This window comes from Balaenoptera musculus, chromosome 20 (assembly GCF_009873245.2).
Source record: "Balaenoptera musculus isolate JJ_BM4_2016_0621 chromosome 20, mBalMus1.pri.v3, whole genome shotgun sequence".
NCBI lineage: Eukaryota > Metazoa > Chordata > Mammalia > Artiodactyla > Balaenopteridae > Balaenoptera > Balaenoptera musculus.
Genome location: NC_045804.1, coordinates 53,897,364 through 53,918,887, shown reverse-complemented (window position 1 = coordinate 53,918,887; position 21,524 = coordinate 53,897,364). Strand labels below are relative to the sequence as shown.

Below are 21,524 nucleotides of genomic sequence, written 5' to 3'. Positions count from 1 at the left end.
CTCTGTGATCCCGGTGAAGGATTTAAGGTGAGCCTTTCATAAGATCTAGCGTCTCGCTTTCTCGCTTATACATTTTGTCTGTCTCTATTCCCTCTCCTGTCTTAGTTCCCTGGAGAATTCCTACTCCACTTTTGAAATTTATTCTCTCTTGTGCTCCCACTTTCTCAGACCTTCTCTAGGTTAGAGACCCCTCCTTCTTGCTCCCAATAACATGCTAATTTTGCTTTTTTCATGGCACTTAATACACCTCAGTGAAACTTCCTGATTCTGTGTCTTTCCATCCCTGGATCTCCTCCATCTGTCTCTACCTTCTCCTGGGCCATGGCTACTGGCCCATGGGCTTCTTACAAGTAAAGCTGTACCCCAGCCACCGTCCTACCTCCAGGCCCCAGCTCAGCGCCTGGTGCATGGTGCATGGTGCATGGTGCCTGGTGCATGGCAGTGCTGGGCCGATGCTTTTTGAGCTGGAATGAACAGATTCAGTCTCACTCTCTCCTATCCTCATAATCCCATGGTTTGTGCCACTTATCACAACCTCCCCCAATATAGCCCCTCTCTTTTTCCCAAATCTCTGCTGATCATGGCTAGAAACATGATTCTGATTCCTTCTCAATCCCGATTGCTATTGTCTTAATCTTGAGCTTGACCCTGAATTTCCCAAATTAGTTTTAGGACAAGTATTTATTTTGTTTTATTATGCCCACTACTCTCCCTGCAAAGTTCAATCAGCAAGTACAGAGCTGCAAAGTGTGAAAATACCTGTTAACCACACTAAACTCTAAAACAATCAAAAGAGAAAGCCTCATGCTTTCTCACCTTGGTCCTTAAACTAACATTCATATTAACTCTTAGACAACTGCGGGAGGGGAGCCACAACTTTGAGCAAAAGTCATGTTTCTTTTGCACAGGGATTCATGCTAGTCTTGTAGTTTTCAGAGCAACCTTGAGGGTGGGAGAATGGAGTTCAAAGCAGTGGCTGTGTGGGAATGGCCAGCTGCATCCGGGTCAGCTCGCTGGCATTTTGCGTGAGATTTCTAGCAAGAAGATTATGGGTAATCTGAAAACCAATTGTATTTGTCGATTGATTCCTTCGGCCTTCTTTCTGAGTCTATGATCAGAATTTCCTAAACTTCTAGTATGATAGAACTACCATTACACGATGACCAATCAAAATAGTTATTGAGGGCTTCCCTGGTGGCGCAGTGGTTAAGAATCCGCCTGCCAATGCAGGGGACTCGGGTTCGAGCCCTGGTCCGGGAAGATCCCACATGCCGCGGAGCAACTAAGCCGGTGCGCCACAGCTACTGAGCCTGCGCTCTAGAGCCCGCGAGCCACAACTACTGAGCCTGTGTGCCACAACTACTGAGCCCGCGTGCCACAACTACTGAGCCCGCGTGCCACAACTACTGAGCCCGTGCGCCTAGAGCCCGTGCTCCGCAACAAGAGAAGCCACCACGGTGAGAAGCCCGTGCACCGCAATGAAGAGCAGCCCCCACTCGCCGCAACTAGAGAAAGCCAATGCACAGCAACAAAGACCCAACACAGCCAAAAACAAAATAAACAAATTAAAAAAAAAAGTTATTGAATCATGGGTTTTTCCAGCCAATGGCGGGGATGGGGGGGCCACCACCATGTTGTCTTGGACCTTTTCTTACCCTGTTTTTTGTTTTTTACTTTTTCATTTGGTCATCCTATAGGGAGACACAAACATGTAATAAAGAAAAGAAAGGCCAAATTTTGATCTAATAATACAGCATGGGAATTGCAGATACATTATAATTCTCTTAGTGCATTCTCCATACACAAAATGTGATGAAAAGGAGAGATAAAAGAAAATTTAATTGCCATTAGAGAGTAAAATAGGATTTCCACTTACATCTTGAAAGGCAGCTAGTCTTAAAAATTAATTCATTTGATAAATGTTCAAGTTTCTTCCTCACTTTTTTTTTTTTAAATCTTAAATACTACACTTTTAAAAAAAATTCAAGTACAGCTGATTTACAGTGTTGTGTTAGTTTCGGGTATTCAGCAAAGTGATTCAGTATACATATACATATACCCATTCTTTTTCAGATTTTTTTCCACATAGGTTTTTTTCCATATTACAGAATATTTTTCCATATTACAGAATATTGAGCAGAGTTCCCTGTGCTATACAATAGGTCCTTGTTGATTATCTATTTTATATACAGTAGTTTGTGTATGTTACTCCCAAACTCCTAATTTATCCCTCCCCGCCCCCCTTTGTTAACCACAAGTTTGTTTTCTATGTCCCTGGGTCTATTTCTGTTGTGTAAATAAGTTCATTTGTACCATTTTTTTTAGATTCCACATGTAAGTGATATCACATATTTGTCTTTCTCTGTCTGACTTACTTCACTTACTGCGATAATCTCTAGGTCCCTGCATGTTGCTGCAAATGGCATGACTTCATTCTTTGTTATGGCTGTTACTTTTTGGATCCCTGGACAGCTCCCCCCTGCATGGAGCCGGGGGCCTGCCAGGAACGAGAACACTTACCTGCACCATGCCCAGTCGCCCCAGGAAGCCATCCAGTCGCACGAAGACCAAAGAGGACTGGAAATCCCACTCCCGAACTTCCTGGTTCTCTTTGAAATAAGAATGGAGATTCTCCCTTCTGTCCTGAAACACCCGCTTGAAGAAGCTCAAGGTGTCCACGACCACTTGCAGTTTTCTCTGACTTTCTTCCACCTCACTTCTCAGGAGGTCTTCTGGGCTGAGATACTTAGAGGCCTGGAGGGCAGACAGGTTAGTGGCACTAAGCCTGGCTGCAGGAGCAGGACGGCCCACAACTCTGCCCAGCCCACAGCTCTCAACTGAGTAACTAACTACCCAACCAACGTTTTTCAGAAGCCGTTAATTAATATAGGAAACGTCGGACCCCATCCTCAGTTCCACAGGTAGACTGGAACCTGGGTTCAAGCCATAGTCAGTGATTGCAAGTGACCAACCAGAGACAAGGAAACACAGTGAGACTTTCCTTGGGCTAGCTGGGGCTGGGCAGGTGTCCTTTCCAGGTGTTTCGTTGTGACTCATTGGCTTTCTATAGTAAATAATTCAAGTGCACAAATTCTTTGAACCAGAGGCTTGAACCTGGAAAGCTGTGAGTCTGAATCCACTGGACAGCTATCTTCACCACCACAGGGAGGGGCGAAAATAACTGGGCCCTTGTGACCTCATCCAGGCCTCACTGTAACCCAGGGCTGAAGCCAACCTTACCTTGGACTTCTGAGATAAATGAGCCAATAAGTTATCTTTTTGTTGATGCTAGTTTGGGTTGGGTTTTCTTAGACTTTCAATCGTAAGAGTCCTGGCTGACAAACATGCAGTGATGGAACATCGCTGGTCTAGGAGTCAAACAATTAGCTTCCGGTCCTGGGTTGGGTGACCTTTGGTGACTCAGTTAAACTCCCTGAGCTGTAGCCCTCATCGTTAAATAATAATAGTAAATTAACAAGATTCTCCCTGCCCACCTCGCAGGGTTCATCCACAAATGACGGGATGTCACAGCACTTTGTAGCCTTCAATGTGCTCCACAGATGTGACTTATTTTTAGTTACTCTTTAAACATGCTCATTGTTTTCTCATGGTCCCAGCTCCTCAGAGGTAAAAGGACCCAATTCGGGGGGGCAGATCACCCAAACCTTGTTAAAGGCCTCATTCTGTTTACAGGTGCCCTCCTCAAGGTTTATGCTACCCTGGTTGGTGCTACAGGGGTCCCTAAGGAGCACAGAGCGTGAGCGCCAAGAAGCTGTTTCTACATAGCTCACGGGCAGTGAGTTCTTAGCACGTGGGGGCATGATGTGAGCCTTGCGATACAGGATCACACTGGAGCCTCACAGCCACCCAGCAACTCTCCGAGGCAGGTCCTCTTCTTCCCACCCTTGCGCAGAGGGAGAGTGAGGCACAGGGCAGGTGAGCGACTCACCCAGACACACACAGCTGACAAGTAGTGATGCGGGAAGTGGCACAGGGACGCCTGACTCCAGAGGCAGCGTTCTTAGCTGCAGGGCTTTGCTGCTGACCTAATACCAGGCCGTTAAAATCCTTAAGGAGGTTGAAATTTACCACCCCGACCCTGCGCCTGACCCGGGTCCTCCCAAGGATCCCAGCAGGACTGAGAACACCTTTGTGAGTTACTGGCTGTGATGATAAAACAATTCAAGTCTGAGAACCCTTTGGACCCTAATTATTTCCCTGCCCTGAAAACAATGGACAATTTATTCTTCTCATGACTCGGAGCCATCCAGCGAGAGGTTGGGGAATCCTGGGCGCAAACCTGCTGGACCAGAAGGTTGCAGATCTCCTGCAGCAGCACCATCAGGCGCCCGGGGCAGCGGTACAGCTCACACGTGGCCCAGATCAGGCAGACCACGTGCAGCAGAGGCCACAGCCGTGGCTTCACCTCGGGAAACTCCAGGCTCTCGAGCGTTTCCAGGTGGCGGTGCAGCGGCACCAGGTGCGTGTGGATGTCCCGCGCCTCCATCAGAGCTGGAAGGAATTGGAGACGATGGTCACCTTCCTGGCTTGAGGCTCACACCCACGGAGCGGAGCCCTGGGGCCTGGGAGTGAAGGATCTGCAAAGCAATGGCTGCGATCTCTTCCTGCGCTAAGGGAGCAGAGAGGGCTGGTCCCTGAAAACTTTCTAGCTCTTATGAGGAAACACTGAAAACAGAAGAGCCCTGGGCAGCTGGGATAGTGGTCTGAGGAGGCTCTCTTATAAAACTCCTGTATCTGGACCTCTTCCTGGCCCTCCCAGCCCCAGTCTGGTGATCTGCCTGTAGAAGACGCTCAGTAACTGTTTGCTGTTTCCTTTGCTGCTGTTACCTCCAAGGCAATACAAGATAGATGACAGAGGACAGGTTTTAGAGTCAGAGAGATCCGCCTTCAAATGCCGATACATCAAATGTATGACCTTGGGCATGTTTAACCTCTCTGAACCTCAAAAACAGGCTGAACAGTAACTAATTTAAAGGTTTCTCATGAAGGTCTGAGGGCAGCACACACAGAATCTTCATACACAGCTAGCTCAGTGCCTGGACCAAAGCAGGCGTTCCATACCTGGTAATGTCTCTGATAAATATTTGCTAATAAAGAATCTCACGAAGCTCTTACAGAGGAGAAGTCACAGGGAATACAGAAATAGCCCAGGCTGATTATGGAAAGGTTCTGCTGGTATTCAAAGCCGGAAAATCTCCTGCCATTTCCTTTGAATGCAGGCAAGGAAAGAGAGCGGCTTCCACCATCCATCCTGTGGTGGCTGAGAGGGGAAACTAGGAAAACCAGTAGCTCTGGGCACTAATTCTGCAGAGCCACTTACAGGGAATGCAAAAGTCCACTGAACAAACTGAAAGGGAAGGGAGGGTTTATAAAGGCTGGTTCTTTCCTGGGCAGATAACCAGGCACTGTCATGTGACAGCAGATGGTCTTGGGTTATATCATGTGGATGAAGCTCTGCATTCATCCTAAAGGAAACTCAAAACATATATATTACTGTATTTAGTAAGCAGTTGCAATATGCCAGGCACTGTCCAACTCACGAGACATATACCAACGCATAGAAAACCCTGTGAGGTAGCTTTACTACTCCACTTTATAAGGAAAGACATTACGACCTAAATAACTTGCCTAGACTGTGAATCGGCCACCCCTGCCCAGCTGAGTAAAAGGAAGATTATACCCCAAGTTTATCATGTTGAAGCCCTGGCTTGATGGCCGTGGGGCTCACTACACACACGAGTTTGAGAGGTGTACTTTATATCCCAAATGGACTTGTGGGAAGGACTATGTGAATCCAATTTTTGAAAGTCAGATGTCACGGTAAATTGATTAGAGCAGCGATTCTTAAATGGGGGAGCTGACAGGAGTATCAGAACCCCTGTGGGGTGGGGGGGGGGGGTGTCAGAATCCAACAGCCACTCCAATGAGCACACGCTCGGGCTTTCACATGGGCCTTGAGGGAAGAGAAACTGAGACTACTGTGCCAGAGGAGCTTCCTTTTTATGTTATATATTTTAATAAGCAAAATCTCCTTTAATCATACAAATAGGCACGCCCCTGATTTTTAAGAGCTCAACGTTTGAGGGCCAGCTCATCTATTCCAGGGTGCAATCACCTTGGCTCACAAGCCAAATGAAGACAGAGATGAACAGAGTTAGGCGCACAGCTTTTAAAAAATGCAAATATAGGGACTTCCCTGGAGGTCCAGTGGTTAGGACTCCACACTTCCATTGCAGGGGGCCTGGGTTCAATCCCTGGCTGGGGACCTAAGATCCCACAAGCCGCACAGCACGACCAGAACAAAACAAAACAAAACAAAATTCAAACATAAACCCCAGTTGCACAGGGATATCTGTGGTTTGCTGATAAATCTTTAACAACAAGCCCTTCTGGGACAAAAGGCTTGATCTCAAAAGCCTTTAGCATTTGCCAGTTTCTGGGGTGTAAATACTCCCAATCTTCCCACCATGTCTGATCTCAAGCTACTAACTTGACATCACTGAGTGCTAGGGAGGGTGCTTTGAAAAGGGTTGCGTACAGAGGGCTCTCTTGAGAAACTGTGAGCCAGTCCACATCAGCTCCAGAGAACCCCTGGCCTTTACTTCTCTCCACACACATCCACCTACAAGTATCCTGGACTGGCAACTGGGCCGTACTGTGCCAACCCTGTTCCCTAGTGGCCAGAGGCGAGAACTCCCCACTTAGTCTTTACTGCCCTGGTCCTTTCCCCTCCAGGGTATCTCTACTTCCGGTTTCCAAGGTTCTTCGTTGCCCAATCAATTCCACTTCAGACAATCTTGCTCCCACACATTTTCCTACATCCTTTTCACCTCCTTCTTTACTTCCCACGTGCCCACTAATCCAGGCCTATCTCTTTTCCTCTCCTTCTCTTCCATCCATCTGTAAGCCAAACAACTACCCTGATTGTGACTGATAAGAACAATGCACATAGTATATCTGTGCAGAATAAAGACAGATGCTCTGAAATGAGAAAACCAGTTGCAAGCTTCTAAAACATTTTTATTCTCCATAGACCCCACCAATATTTCTGACCAAGTCTCTACCTGGCAACTCTAATCAAAATTTCTTTTCTTCCATCATCGGGATTGAGTTATATATTTCAAGGATTTCTATTTTTACAGTGGTGTTTCTCTGGGACTATTATGATGATATTGTTTTTTCTAACTTCTTTTCATTACTGTCCTATACTCTTCTGCAAACAACTTTTAGAAGCTGGCCTGGGGAACCGAATCTTTTATAACTATTAATCAATGTGAATGATTGTACTCTATTGATCTATTAATGTGAAAAATATATTTGGGGCTCTAAATAACCAACTCATAAATATACTTTTACTATATGTTTTATTTCAGAGCCTCAAATTTCAGTCCTTTGCATAGCTCCTTTATGATATTTGTCATGGCTGCCTACAACCTGTTGTATTACTTCATACTTTTCTCTAAATTGACTCTCATTTTAGCCTAAATAAAATCATATAAAATGAAAACTTTAAATCTCTACTATAAATGGAAAACTTGTATCATGTGCCAAAAAAAAGTGACCCGTTAGCACATTTTAAAATACACCTGTCCATACATCTCCCACAACCATCTCTCACACCAGCAGTGGTACACATATCACTTATGGGGACACTATCTCATTTGAATTGGAGTATAAATTGGGAATAACAGTTGATTCCTCTGGCACACAAAATCTCTCAGAGAAGCAATAAACTGAGACCCCAACAGGGACCCCATTCCAAGCCAGCTCTAGATGCTGGCAGAGCAGCCTCCAGGATGAGATTTTAGGGCCCGGAAGGACCTCAAAGACCAGCTACTTAAGCCAGTTCTTCTCTGTTATAAAGCGCATGCCAGAAACTCCACCACTGGAACTTTCATTCCTTTATCTGAGTGGTTTCCAAACCCTATGGGAGAAGGTGGGACAGGGGATCCACCAATGGGCTCTGGACACAGGACACTCCCTATTTAGCAGAGCAAATACACCTTGGCAAGTTTTAAATTTTGGACTCACATAGGAGATCGCATTGAAGGAAAGTTCTGATAGACAAAAAGTGTTTGAAAATCACTGCTTGGGTTAAGCTTAAATTATATGAAATTGCAAACACCTTTAAAAGCACATTCTGACCTACAGTACTGAAGAGCTGGGAGGAGTTGTGATAAGAAAAAGGAAAGAAGCAAAGTGCACTGATGAGGAGAGAGGGAGCCCTGAAAAATTTTACCTCTTTCTAATTATAGACTTTGCTGGATTTGCAGTTTTGACAAGGGCCGATCTTGTCTGGTGCTCAGATGGCCAGGAAATTGTAGTCCCATCTGACAGTAGGCGCAAAAAAGGCAGAACGGAGCTAGAAATGGAACAGAGACTTCCCGAGGAGCCAGGGGGTGGAAGGAGGTAAACTGCAGAGACGAGGGATCACAAAGCGCATTGGCCAGTGCGGTGCAGTCAGTAAGGAACTTCCGCCTACCCCACCTTACAGCAGCCCAGGGAAGCAGGCGGGAAGTGTGTGCGCTGCTCCACGGCACACTCGAAAGCTCAGAGAGGTGAGGCGGCTCTGTCAAGGGCACAAAGCGCTGGAAATGCAGACAGAGCACAGGGCAGCTGCTTCCCTGCCTCTGCATTTGGCCTTCTCGCCCCTGCGCTAGCCTGTCTCAGGTTGGAGGCTATGAGGACTGGAAGCTGCTGAGATCAGAGAGGAAGACAATTCAGCATAAATACGAAATTTCAGTCAATTTATGAAACTACGTGCGGTTCCTCACCTGCTACAACATCTCTGAACATGGCTTGGAAAGCTGGGAAGTAGCTGCTCTGAAGCTTGTCCAGAAGCCCCGCCATGCCCCTCACCTTTATCGTTCTCAGTTGATTATAAATGTATTCCAGATCCTCAGACCTGCAGCACCAGGAGAAGAGTGAATCCAGGTGAACATCAGGAAACACACGTCACGCTGCGATGACCCACCCTTAGACAGAGAGAGGAAGCCTGCCTCAGGGTGCTTCCGCAGAGGCCTCTGTTCCCAGAGCAGTGAGGGCCAAAGCCTGAGTCTGGAACACAGGTTCAGAGGGGCAGCTCCAGGAGGCAGCAGCAGGGAACACTGCTGTGACCATCTGGTGGCTCAAAAGCTTGGCAGCTGGAGGTCACTGGCTCTTGCAGGAAGGTTTGGGGTGTGGTAAGAGAGGTGTCAGGGCAAGGCTGCTGGAGGAGGGTCCCGCAGTAGGTCAGCAGAATGGTCAGAAACCAGGCAAAAGGATGGGGCGTCTCAGCACGGGGTGCAAGTGGAACTGGAGCCCTACAGGCATGCCTGGTCACATGACATGCAAGGACAGGGATGCCTGCCTCAAATATCTGTCTGTCTCCTTTTGAGTAAAAGATTAATCAGCACAATGATAAATAGGAGCAGGGAAATGGGGAGGAAGAGGGGGAATGAGCAAGAGCAATAATTAGGTCCTTCTGAAACCTGTGGGGCTAAGACACAGTGGACGATGGACTAATGACCGCCTGGAACCTAGGAGACGCCGTTCAGTGGTGAACTGCCAAAACCCCTCTCTTTCTCCAGATCCTACAAAAAATGTGTGCATACTGACTGTCCAAGGAGAAGTGAGTAGAGAGTAGAAAATATGAGAGTTAATTAATTTTACATGTAATTGAAAGAGCCTTTGAAGAAATGCCAGAAGATACACTGACGGTAGCTCAAGAAACGAGGCATGACTATTGAACCTTGGGGAAAGTGTCACCTCCCAGTGCACAGAAGAACTGCATTGACCCAAATGACACCGAGCTGTCTGCTCCAGGGGTGATAAGAGATGCCTGGGGGTGGGACCAGACTCAGTGGCTGCCTCCCCCAGCCCATTATCCTCTGAGAGACATCTGCTCCCCAGGGTTTGAGCCTGTGCCTACCTGCTCTTCCAGAACTCCAACTCCACCTGCGGGGTGGGATTCTCCCCCTGTAGGAGAGGCTGGGAAGACTCCCTCTTGAGCACCACCTGGACTTGGTGGCTCCACTGGATCACTGCAGACTCAATGGCATACATGACTGACTTATCCATAGAATCCAAGCTGTGAAAGACACAACAGATCTCCTGGGACACTGGAAATAGCTTAACTCTGGGTGTCCCCCAAAGCAGAATCCCGAATCTTTTAAAAACAGGTGGGAAATTCCATTTAGTCCAAGCACTCTTAACTTTTGTTGGATAACAGGCTCTAATGAGTAGTCAGTGAAAAGTACAGATCTTCTCCTCAGACAAGCTGATTATACATGTGTGTATACAGTTATTCATACACAATTATTCAAGATTCAGAGGCTCGCCAATATTCTGAAGGCTAGTTTAAGAACTCTGAATCTTATCAAGTCTTTCCGTCAGTGCAGGAATACATTGGACAGAAAACATCCAAATGGTCACCCAACCCTTGCTTGAGTCCCACCAATGCCAGCCAGCTCCCTACTTGACAAGGCAGCACATTCCTCAGATCAGCTCTCCCTGGGAGACAGTTTGTCTCTACTTTGAACCACGTCTATCGCCCTGCCAGTTCCTCATTTGGTCTTAGTTCTGACCTCTGCAGTAAGAGGAAATAGGTTACTTTCTCCTCCACAAGGCAAGCTATCAGACATCCAAACATTACTATCCTCTGTCCTCACTTTTCTAATGAAGAATGCAATTCCCATGCATCTCCCCCATACACCTTATAAATAAACTAACTAACTAAGGATGTTTGGAAGGGATTAAAAATCAAAAATACATTTTGGTTGCCTTTTCACAAAGTCTGAACTGACAATAGTTCATGCCAAGAACCCAGGACATGGGTGACAAAGAAAGAGAATCTGTCATTTGCATTTTCATGCCAGAAACCTACCTTCACTTCATTTAATTAAATTCATATTTGCTGAGCAATGATATGGCACAAGTGATTATGGACGGTATTAAAGGGAGAAGATACTCACCTCCCTGAAATATGATCTAGCCTTTTGGGAAATTATCAAATTTGAACAAAGGGAGACAAACTCAGCAATGATTATATACACGCACAGTGAATGTTATTATGTTAAAAGAGAAAAGGAATAGGAAAAGGGTAATTTGAATTTATTTATTTTGAAAATTGTGTATTTTTATTAAACCACAGTAAGTTTTACAGTTAACCGGGAAATTGCTTCAAATTATATATGTAGCAAATTACTTCCAACAGCAAAAACTCATTATAAAGTACATTGCTATCCCATGCATTACTTATTCTTCAGATAAAATCATGGGCCCTGAATACACAATGATGACATAATACATTTGGAGACTCCCGGCAACATGGCAGACCAAGCACATGTAGGAAGATGGCCTGTTGCCACAAACATATAGAAATGCTGGATAGAAGATGATTAAAAAATAGCATTTAGATATATAGCCTGGCTTGAATGAAAAAGAAAAGAATCCCCACAGGACAGAAGCAAACCTGGAATGGTAAGTGGAAGCTGATAGTTGGTATCACTCTTACATGGAGAAGAGGATGAGGCTTTAATGTCTTCCCAGGCACAGGAGGCATGGACCTCAAGCCTCAACAAAGCCAGATTTGTTTCTGTTTGGAAAAAAATCCCCAGGACCTGAAAAAAGTCTCCAGCTGCTGGGGGAGGTGGGTCTGGACAGTGACACTGTGTGCTGGGTAAAGGCTGGGAAGAGGCGTGCTGTCTCCCAGACCGGACCTGGGTCTTTGCCAATGATGAGACACTGTCCTGATAAGCGAGACACTGTCCTGATAAGCGAAACACTGAAATCAGCGTGGCTACTCTCAGCCCTGAAATAGTTCTGAGCAGAAAAAAGGCCATGTTGCCGTGATAGCCTTAAAAGACGTCGGGCAGACGGGCAGACGGATTGGGGCGAGGGTAGTCATCAGCACAAAACATACAGTCTGAGGATGCTGGCAAACAGTGGGCTTGTGTGCAGAGCAAAGATATGCAGAGTCAGGAACAGAAAAGTCGTAAAGACAACACTCAGATAAACCAGCATCTCCCATATCTCTGAGGCCCAGACGGCCAGCCTGGTGGTACTTACGCGGTCTCGCTTTCAGAATCCACAAACCCCATTTTTTCTGAGCCGACTGGAAGAGGCAGCAAAGTTTTCCCCTTCGCTCGCTCAAGGAGAACCAAGAGGTCACATTGGAGGCTGTGGGCGTGTCGCTGGACATCTTGACAAACCACGTGGGGCCAGTCTAGGTGATTCTTCTCATTGGCCAGGATGGGGATGACAACCTGGGACAGACATGCACAGAAAAGAAAGGCAGGCAACTTCTGAAACCCTAAAGACTATTCTGAGAGAGGTCGAGAGGGCTATATACAACCTTTTGCAGGTCCCTGCTCTGTAAGACCTAACTATTAATAACCAACATTATGTACTGCCTTGGCATCTGGTAAAATCGGGAGGGCCTCGAACAGCCTATCCACAAGTCTCCCTGCCCACTCTGCTCCTGCCCCTAAGGCCCCTAGTCCAGCAGCCCTGCTTACCAAGGGAACCAGGCACGGCCGCCGCCCATCCCTGAGGAGTGGGCTTCAGTTCCAGACAGTGGAATATTCACGCAAGTCGATCCCATCCTCCCACAGGAACCAGTGGGCACCACACCCTCTCGATAGTACAAAGCTTGCCTCCCACAGCCCCTGTTCATTTGCTCTGTTCCCTCGTGCAACCCCCCATGTGGCCCTGCCTGGCACAGCATCTCCCTCCTCTGGACTGTATCTGTGCTAATAACCTGTGGGCAGTCTCATCTGTCCAGTGTTACGTGTATGGCCATCCCCCGAACCCTAGGGCAGGAATCCCTTCCTCATCAAGGGGTGAAACTGTCACAAAGGCCAAGAGGCAAAAACAGGACAGATGCAGGTAAGCATGACCCTCTGTCTACAGGTGGTCCGAGAGGGCATTTTAAAGAAGCAAGCCAAGTTGAGGGTCTTAAATCTGTCTGTAGGGTGAACCTGATTGGTTTTGGCCACTGAACATAGTCTCTCTTCTCTTAGTATTCATCTCCAGATCCAGAGGTAGACATGTGAACAAATCTGAGCCAGTAACAGTCAGGCCAAAGTCTTTTATCTGGACATTTTGAGGAAGAGAAGCTTTCTCTTTCTACGAGTCTGGAACAGTTGGTGGCCAACTTGCTACCATATGGAGCCTTCGAATACAGTCAATATGGGGAAGAGAGAGTTTACAGATGGAGGAAAAACCAAGTCCTATGACATCATTTGAGCTCCTGCATCAGGCTGCTCTTGAACTTTCTGAGCTGATTTAAATTGAGGTTTCTACCATTAGCAACTTAAAAAGTTGTAATTCATGCAACTCACTAGGAACCTCTGCCTGTCAAAAGTTCACAACTAATAGAAAGGGAATACTAGAAAGAAAAACAGATGATCAGGAAATGTGATAAGGAGCTGCCTAGCAAAGAGTGAAAAGAAAACACGGACTTAAATGGTGAAAAGAAAACACGGACTTAACATATACGACCAATGAGTCCACGTGGCTATGAGATAGAAGGCCTGGACCCAGCATATGAAGCCAAGAGAATGATCCTTGCCTGGTCTATCTGGAAGCAATCATTGAACTGAGAACTTACAACAGCAGGTGAACAGAGGGTGCCGAGAGATAAAATGTCACAAATTGAGCTCTACTCATATTCATGTTAAGAAAGGACCCCTTGGACCCATGGCAGGAGGCCTAACAGGGCAGAGGGGATGAACAAGAATTTTTCTAGGATCTAAAAGGCAGGGACTGTATCTTATACCCACAGTCCTCCCTAGGGTCTGGCATACAGGAAGCACTCAATAGAGGTTCAGAGAATAACTGAAATATATGCTGTCTGAAGAAAAAGTGGTAGGTGGGCTTGGGTGCATTTTGGAGGGCTCTCAGTGAGAGAAAAATTGTGAATATGAACTTTCTAGGAAATGAATATTCTCAATGAATATTTATCAAGAGTTTACCACATGCTAGCACTGTTCTAGGTGCTTGGAAGGTACATCAGTGAACAAAACAGACGAAGATTCCTGACTTCATGAAGTTTATATTCTAGGGAAGAGACAGTCAATAAACCATAAGTTCTATGAAAAAAAAAGAAACAGGTGGGCTGGAAGTGATGTAATCGTAAATAGAGTGACTGGTGCAGATCTCATGGAAAAGGTAACATTTGAACAAAGACTGGGGAGGATAGGGAGAGCGTTGTGCAGACCCTTGGGGGAAGTATATTGAGGGTAGAAGGAACAGCCAGTGCAAAGGCCCTGAAGTGGGAGCATGCCTAGTGTGATCAAGGAGCAGTGTGGAGGTCAGTGAAACTGGGACAGGATTCGCAAGAAGAGTAGGGGTGAGTAAAAGGGGTCAGATCACATGCAGCCCTGCCTGTGGGATGTTGATTTTTACTCTGAGGAATGTAAATCATTGAAGGGTTTTGAGCAAAGGACCAACATGGTCTGACATCTTTTTTAATAGGATCGCTCCAGCTACTGTGTTGAGAATAGACTCTCGGGGGCAAAAGTGGAAAAAGAGATTGGCTAGCAAGTTATTGCTATAATACAGAAGAGAGTGGCTTGGCACAGGGCAGAGTAGAGGAGATAGTAAGAAATGGTCCAATTCTACATAAATCTTGAAGGCTCAGCCAAAATGATTTCTTAATGGATTAGTCGTGTGAGTAAAAAGGAGTAAGGATGATTCCAAGGTTTGGGACTTGAGCAACAGGAAGAAGGGAACCGCCATAGCTGACGTGGGGAAGAATAACGGTGGAGTTAAGTTCTTGCGGGAAGAATTGGGAGTTGGTTCTTAGACACATTAGAATTTGATAAATCTACTGAACTTCTAAGTGGGGACACCGAATAGGCAGCCGGATTTGGTAGTTGGGAGCTCAGAGAAGAACAGTCTGGAGATAACAAATCTGGTAGATGTAGATGAGATGATTCATAAAATTCTGAAAGGGAATGAGTGCCCCCCAGGGAACTGAGTACATACAGAGAAGATGCCCAAGGGCTCTCCAATGTTAGCAAGTTAGCAAGAAGCGGGGGTGGTACCAACGGGGGAAACAGAAGAAATGGCGATGGTGAGAGGAGGAAACCAGAAGACTGGTGACCTGAAAGCCAAGGGAAGAAAGTGCTTCCAGAAGGACAGGGTCATCATGAGCTGTGCCAAAGGCTGCTCACAGGTCAGGCAGGAAAAAGACTGAAACACGGCCATGTGACTCAGACAAGTAGAGGTCACTGGAGACGTTGACAACTCTTTCTTCTCCACGCAATGTGGGGGTAAGAGCCTGACGAGTGAGGAAAAGGATAGGACACAGCAAGACTAGACACGCAGTCTAGACATTTTTGTTCAGCTTCACGAGGGCGGGTATACAGTAGGCAGGGAGTTGGAGTTCACCAGGTTTATGGTTTTGCCAAAGACGTACGACAAAGCAAGACAGAGGCCGACAAAGCAAGACAGAGGCCGTGATGATAACGATGGAGCACTTGAGCTGGGTAAGGGGGGAAGGATGTGGGTGTGGAGGATGGACAGAGGGCAGGCGGCAGGATCAACGGGCTGCAGGTCCTAGCAGGGTCACAGGCTTGTGGCAGGGGGCTGCTGGGGAGAGTGAGCCGGAGAGGCAGGAGTAGGGTCAGAGGAAGAGGTGCCTGGAATTGGATCGCTAGGGCGTGGTCTGGTAATGCAAGGACTGGGAATGGCATGGGAAGGGGTGGTTAAGACAGGAAGGGCGACAAGGTCAGCGGAGGAGGAAGGTTCAAGGGGCCCAGAGGCCGGGTTAATGAAGGATCACTTACGTGTCTATTGAAAGAGCCACGCGTTAAGATGGGAGCAACGCCGGGGGAGAATCACAGTGAGCCGGAGCCCGATCGTGGCGAAATGAGGGCAGTGCTATCAATTTATGACACAGCAATGGGGGGAGACGGTAGCTTTGTCTAAAGGCATCAGATTCAAACCGGACTGTTTTCTACTTGAATCGAGAAGGAGCAAAGAGGAGCAGGGATGCCTGTCCCACCTCGGAGGTAGAAAGGCTGAGTCTCTGGGGAGAGATGAGTTTGGATTAGAGCCAAGTGACAAGGGTGGGTGACAGGAAGTGAGGAAGCTTTTAAGGGGGATGCAGAGTCACAGTAATTCTTGTCCTTTAGGGAAAACCTACAACTAATGTTAACAGAGAACCAACCTGACTCCACGTTGTACCTATTCCTTTAGCTCTAACCGTTGTGCTTTGTTTCCTGTCTTAATCACGCTGGCTCTGCATCTTTGTAAAAGGACGTTGCCTAGAGCCTGAAACACACATGACAGCCTATTCCCAAGGTTTTGCCTCCCAGGCTTGACCTTTAAAGGTGTCAACAAAAAGTTGCAGAACAGAGAATAACAATTGTCCTGTTGGAGGTTTACACTGTGACCAGACCTTTGTGAACAGCTGCAAGAACAAAGGATTCAAGCGCCAACAAGTTTGTAATACCAGCCGCACCTCCTCCCCCTTTAGTACAAAAGAAGCTTGAACTCTACCGCAGGGAAGATGGTTCTACCAGCCCACCGTCGTCTTGGGCTGCTGGCTTTCCGATGAAAGCCACTATTCTTTGCCCCAACACCGCCTCGCTCGATTTATCAGCCTGCCGTGCGAGGAGCACTGCAGGCTTGGACTCAGTGATGCTAACACACTCTATTCCAAGCGTCCTGGTCAGTTATTTTAAATTTCACGACAAGCCTGCAAGGTGCTTCGATCCTGACAGAGGTGAGCTAGCGTGCTCACACCATCCCCACCGAACGCGACAGAACCAGCACTGGAACACGGGTCCCCCAGACTCCAAATCCCATGCCACTCTCACGGGGAAAAGGACCCACACTTTTACCGGAAGCAAACCTACAGCCTCCCTTTTTCTGCCCTCAACAACCCATCCACCTACGCCCACCGCTGCAATTGCTTAAGGGAAACTAAAGCAGAGGCTGCGGAAACGGCAAGCAAGGAAAACCGCAGTACCTGAGGGAACCGGAATGCTCCAACATGGCGACAGGGCAGCCACACGCAGAAGCGTCGCGACGCTCAAGGAAAGGCGCTCCCGACGCACGCACGGAGGCTCTGCGCATGCCCGCTCCTCCTGCCCCGCCCCGCCCCGCCCTTGCTGTTCACCGGCTCTATATAAAGCACCTGTCTCCTCACCTGGGGAGAAGGTGGTGTTTTCAGAGCAGAAGCTTACCCCTTCTCCGTTCCTTGATTAAAGAATAAAGTTTCTGGGGCTTTCCTGGTGGGGCAGTGGTTGAGAATCTGCCTGCTAATGCAAGGAACACGGGTTCGAGCCCTGGTCTGGGAAGATCCCACATACCGCGGAGCAACTAGGCCCGTGAGCCACAACTACTGAGCCTGCGCGTCTGGAGCCTGTGCTCTGCAACAAGAGTGGCCGCGATAGTGAAGAGGCCCGCGCACCGCGATGAAGAGTGACCCCGTTTGCCACAACTGGAGAAAGCCGTCGCACAGAAACGAAGATCCAACACAGCCAAAAATTTTAAAAATATATAAAAATAAATAAGACCCGGCACAACCAAATAAACAAATTTAAAAAAATAATAAAGTTTCAGCTCTGCTGGACCTGGTTTCCTTCATTTGGCACCAGCTGGCACTGGGCAACGGAAGGACCCAGTTGGGGGTCCACCCGACTGGACACCTGATTAGAAAGGGTGGGTGACACTCCCTCTCCAAAACCCCAAACTTCAAAACAGCATCGAAGTTCCAGAGCTCTAGGAAAAGGAACCTGGCAGGCAGCACTGAATGAAGGGACTGGGAGGAGGAAGAAAGGGAGCAGGAGGGCTGGTTTCTGAATTCTGTCAATTCTCCCTCGGAAACATTTCCTGGATGCATTTGCTTTTTACCTTGTGTTAGCCTAATGGGACAGAAAAGTTAAAATTTATAGCTTCATTCCTTCGTTAATATCACCCCACCCCACCCCTGCCAACAAAGAAAACTTTTCTCATCCAGGTGGGATATTTTGGCTTTAGTGCCGCTTTTTGAGGAGGTGTTAGGACCAGGGGAGCACGCAGCCAGGGGCTGATCCATGAGTGGGAGGGGAGCAGGGCCCTGAAGTGGCTCTGGATCAGCTTCAGGGTGTGTGAAAAAAGAGGATGGGACGGCAGTGGTTGCATGGCCCAAGAATTGCTGTTAGAGGTTTTCAGAAACGCAAGTAAAGGCCTCGAGGTATTTTTAAAATAAATTGTTTTAATTTTACTATTTATTTATTTATTATTTATTATATTTATTTTTTTACTTATTTTATTATTAGATTTTTAAAACATAACACATTTACGTGGTGCAAATTTTTAAAGTACAAAAGCATGACAGTAGAAAGTAAGTCTTCTACCTACCCCTGTACCTCCCTGAGTCGCCCAGTTCCTTGGGCCTGTGGATTACTCTGTAAATGAATGTTTTTCCTCCCTCCCTTCTTTCTCTTTTTTAGCAGAAACGGTAGCATACTATACGTACAATTCTAAACCTTTAAAAAAAATTATCTTAAATTGCAGCATTATCCACAATAGCCAAGAGGTGAAAGGAACCTAAATGTCCATCCATGGATGAATGGGATAAAGAAAATGTGGTATATATACATACAATGGGATACTATTCAGTCTTAAAAAGGAAGGAAATTCTGTCACATGCTACCTTGAGAATGAACCTCTTTGAGGACATTATGCTGAGTGAAGTAAGCCAGTCACAAAAAGACAAATACGTCATGATTCCACTTACATGAGGTACTAAGCAAGAGTGGTCAAATTCATAGACACAGAAAGTAGAATGTGGCTGCCAGGGGCTGAGGGGGGCCAGGTGGGAGTTGTTCAGTGAGTGTAGAGTTTCAACCATGCAGGAGGGGGGGGCGGCGGTTCTGGGGATCTGCCACACAATGATGTGCGTGAGGTTGACAATGTTGTGCTGTACGCTTGGAAATTGCTGGGAGAGTGAATTTTATGTGGCTTTTTTATGTCACCATAAAAAGAAAATTATCTTAAGAACGGTCCCATTATCAATCATTACTTTTAATTATAGACGGACCTTAATTCGTTCACCCAGTCCCCTACACATGAACATTCAGTTTGTTTCCAGCCTCTTTCAATGCACCGATGAAAATTCTTGAACATTTAAGAGTCTGAAATGTTTTAAAATTAATTTCACTCGCTGAACTGCCTTTCCTTGGCCATGACGCCACTCTGAGATGGACCCACTGCCCTCTACGTACACTAGGTGTAGCTCCATCTCGGAACCTTTGTTCAGTCTGCTCCCCAGACCTTGAAAGTTACCCTGCTCTCTATTTATTCTAATCCTTCTCCTTGTTCAGGAGCCAGTTCAGCACTGGAGGTGAAGCAGGGCTCTCAGACCACACGCATATGTCTGTCCTCGGAACCCAACAGCACTTTTTTTTTTCACATATCAATAAACATTGTCTTTATTCTGTAAATTAAAATCTATTCACCTATTTCGCATTTTGTTTATCTTATTTTCTTTTTTAAATTTTTTTAAAGTTTTTTTAAAATTTTTGTTAAGATATAGTTGATTTACAGTGTGTTAATTTCAGGTGTACAGCAAAGTGATTCAGTTATGTATATAGTCTTTCTTAGATTCTTCTCCATTATAGGTTATTACAAGATATTGAGTAGAGTTCCCTGTGCTACACAGTACGTCCCTGTTGGTTATCTATTTTATATAGAGTGGGGTGGGGTGTATCTGTGAATTCCAATCTCCCAGTTTATCCCTCCCCCCCTTTCCCCTTTGGTCACCATAAGTTTGTTTTCAAGCACTTCCTCCTATCATCACCGTTCATGAGGGAATTTGATCCAAGCTTGGATTCCTGCAGGGACGGTGTGGTGTTCAGACAACACACAGCAGTAAAGCCATTCGGTTATTAAAATACTGAAATACTTGCATATCTACTGAGACACCTAGCTTCCCTGAGTCCCCTAGAGCTCCTCTGTCACCCCAGACCCTTCTCTGGAACTCCCCCTCCCCATAGCTTCCTCATGAAGCAACCGAAGGCCTAACACCTGATGCAGCAGGGAACCTCCAGGACCCAGGGCTAGCACTGGGGCCAACTTTAGGTAAGGTCTGTCTCCACCTCCGTCACACTAGCTTTGAAGATGCTATATATATATATATGGTGAATTTCACAGGTGGGATCTTGTCTTTATTTCTCTGGTGTTCCCCACGGCACCTGTGACAGGAAACATCACGCAGCAGGGCATCAAGCCTCCAGGAGCACACACACCCAAGTTCCAGGGACGTTCACTCCTATTCCAGAAAGGTCTAAGTGTCCCAAGAATCTCTCCCGGGCACCCCTGCACTCCGGAGGCTTCTGCTGTGGTGCCACCAAAGCGCTCCATAATCCACATCCGGGGAGACCTTCCTTCCTGCGCTCCAGGCCGGCCCCTCCAAATGCCTGCTGGACATTTCCAACTGGATGCCTCAACTTCTTACCTGGGCACAGGGGTGACCTCTGGTTCACGAAGGACACGAAAAATCAAAACCAAGCCACCTCTCCTTTTTAACTCTTCTCCAGAAGTAAAGAGCGTGGAGAGAGCCCTTCACCTCCTTCACCTCACTGACCCATAGGAAATGACCCTGGGTCCACCACTCCCAGGCTTTTGCAATGCCAGCTTACAGGGGGGATTCAGAAATGGCGCCTCAAAAAGAGGTCAGGACCCAGGCCCTCTTCAGAATTTAGCCTCGCCTTGACTTTGGCCTGAACGCAGACCAGGAATGAAGCAAGCGGCCCCCCGGCCCATCCCACTTTATTCGTAACTCCTCGAGCTCAGCTCCAGTCTCCTCTCCCATGGCCCCGCCCCGCCGGCCCCGCCTCTTCCTCCCCTCCCCCTCCCAGCCGCAGCCAGCGCGGGGCCACAGACCCACCCTCACCTCGGAGAAGAGCGCGGTCAGATGCTCCAGCGGCGTGGCGGGCAGGTCCCCGCACAGCACTGCTCCGCAGAGGCTGTCGGGCCCTGGCGGCTCGGGCCTGGTGCGCAGGCAAAAGAGCCCCTTAGCACGAGGCGCGCCGGCCTCGGGTCCCGCGTCCAGCCCCGCGCGCACAGCCAGGCCCCCGGGCCCGGGCCGCACCACCAGCAGCGGCCGCGGCCCCTCCGCGGCCCCGCGGCCCAGGAAGGCGTGCAGCAGTTGCCTCGCCTCGGCCGAGCCCGTGCAGCGCTCCCAGGCGCCCGCAGCCGGCCGCAGGCTCCGGGCCACGTAGGCCCCCAGGAGTCGCAGCCGCGGGTCGGCGCCGGGCTCCCAGTCCGCGTTCTCCTCAGCCAGCGCGGGAAGCTCCTCGGCTGTCGGCATCGCGCGCGAACCTGCCTGCAGAGGTTTCCCGGGCGACCGGGACGCGACCAGGACTCCCTCCTCCGCTCGCCTCCTATTGGACACTTGACTCCTGTTCCCGCCCACTCCGGTCCAATAAGGTAGGAGAGGCACGGCGGGGTGGTAAGGGGTGGGGTCGCGTCGCTTTTGCTAGGAAACCAGCCGAGGCTCAGGTTTCGCGTCTGAACTCGTGGAT

The 21,524-nt window shown here is 47.7% G+C and overlaps 1 protein-coding gene across 1 annotated transcript in view; it reads right to left on the bottom strand.

The window, feature by feature from the left end:
- The window catches only part of DNAH9 (dynein axonemal heavy chain 9), a 303,415-nt gene extending 282,105 nt beyond the window's left edge, over window positions 1–21,310 (bottom strand). The window contains exons 1-6 of the mRNA XM_036836769.1: window positions 20,894–21,310; window positions 12,070–12,266; window positions 9,932–10,090; window positions 8,796–8,926; window positions 4,301–4,512; window positions 2,521–2,754 (exon numbers count right to left, since the gene is read on the bottom strand). Of these exons, the coding sequence (XP_036692664.1) occupies window positions 2,521–2,754; window positions 4,301–4,512; window positions 8,796–8,926; window positions 9,932–10,090; window positions 12,070–12,266; window positions 20,894–21,310 (1,350 nt within the window). The remainder of the gene's footprint in view (window positions 1–2,520; window positions 2,755–4,300; window positions 4,513–8,795; window positions 8,927–9,931; window positions 10,091–12,069; window positions 12,267–20,893) is intronic.
- Window positions 21,311–21,524: the final 214 nt, after the last annotated feature.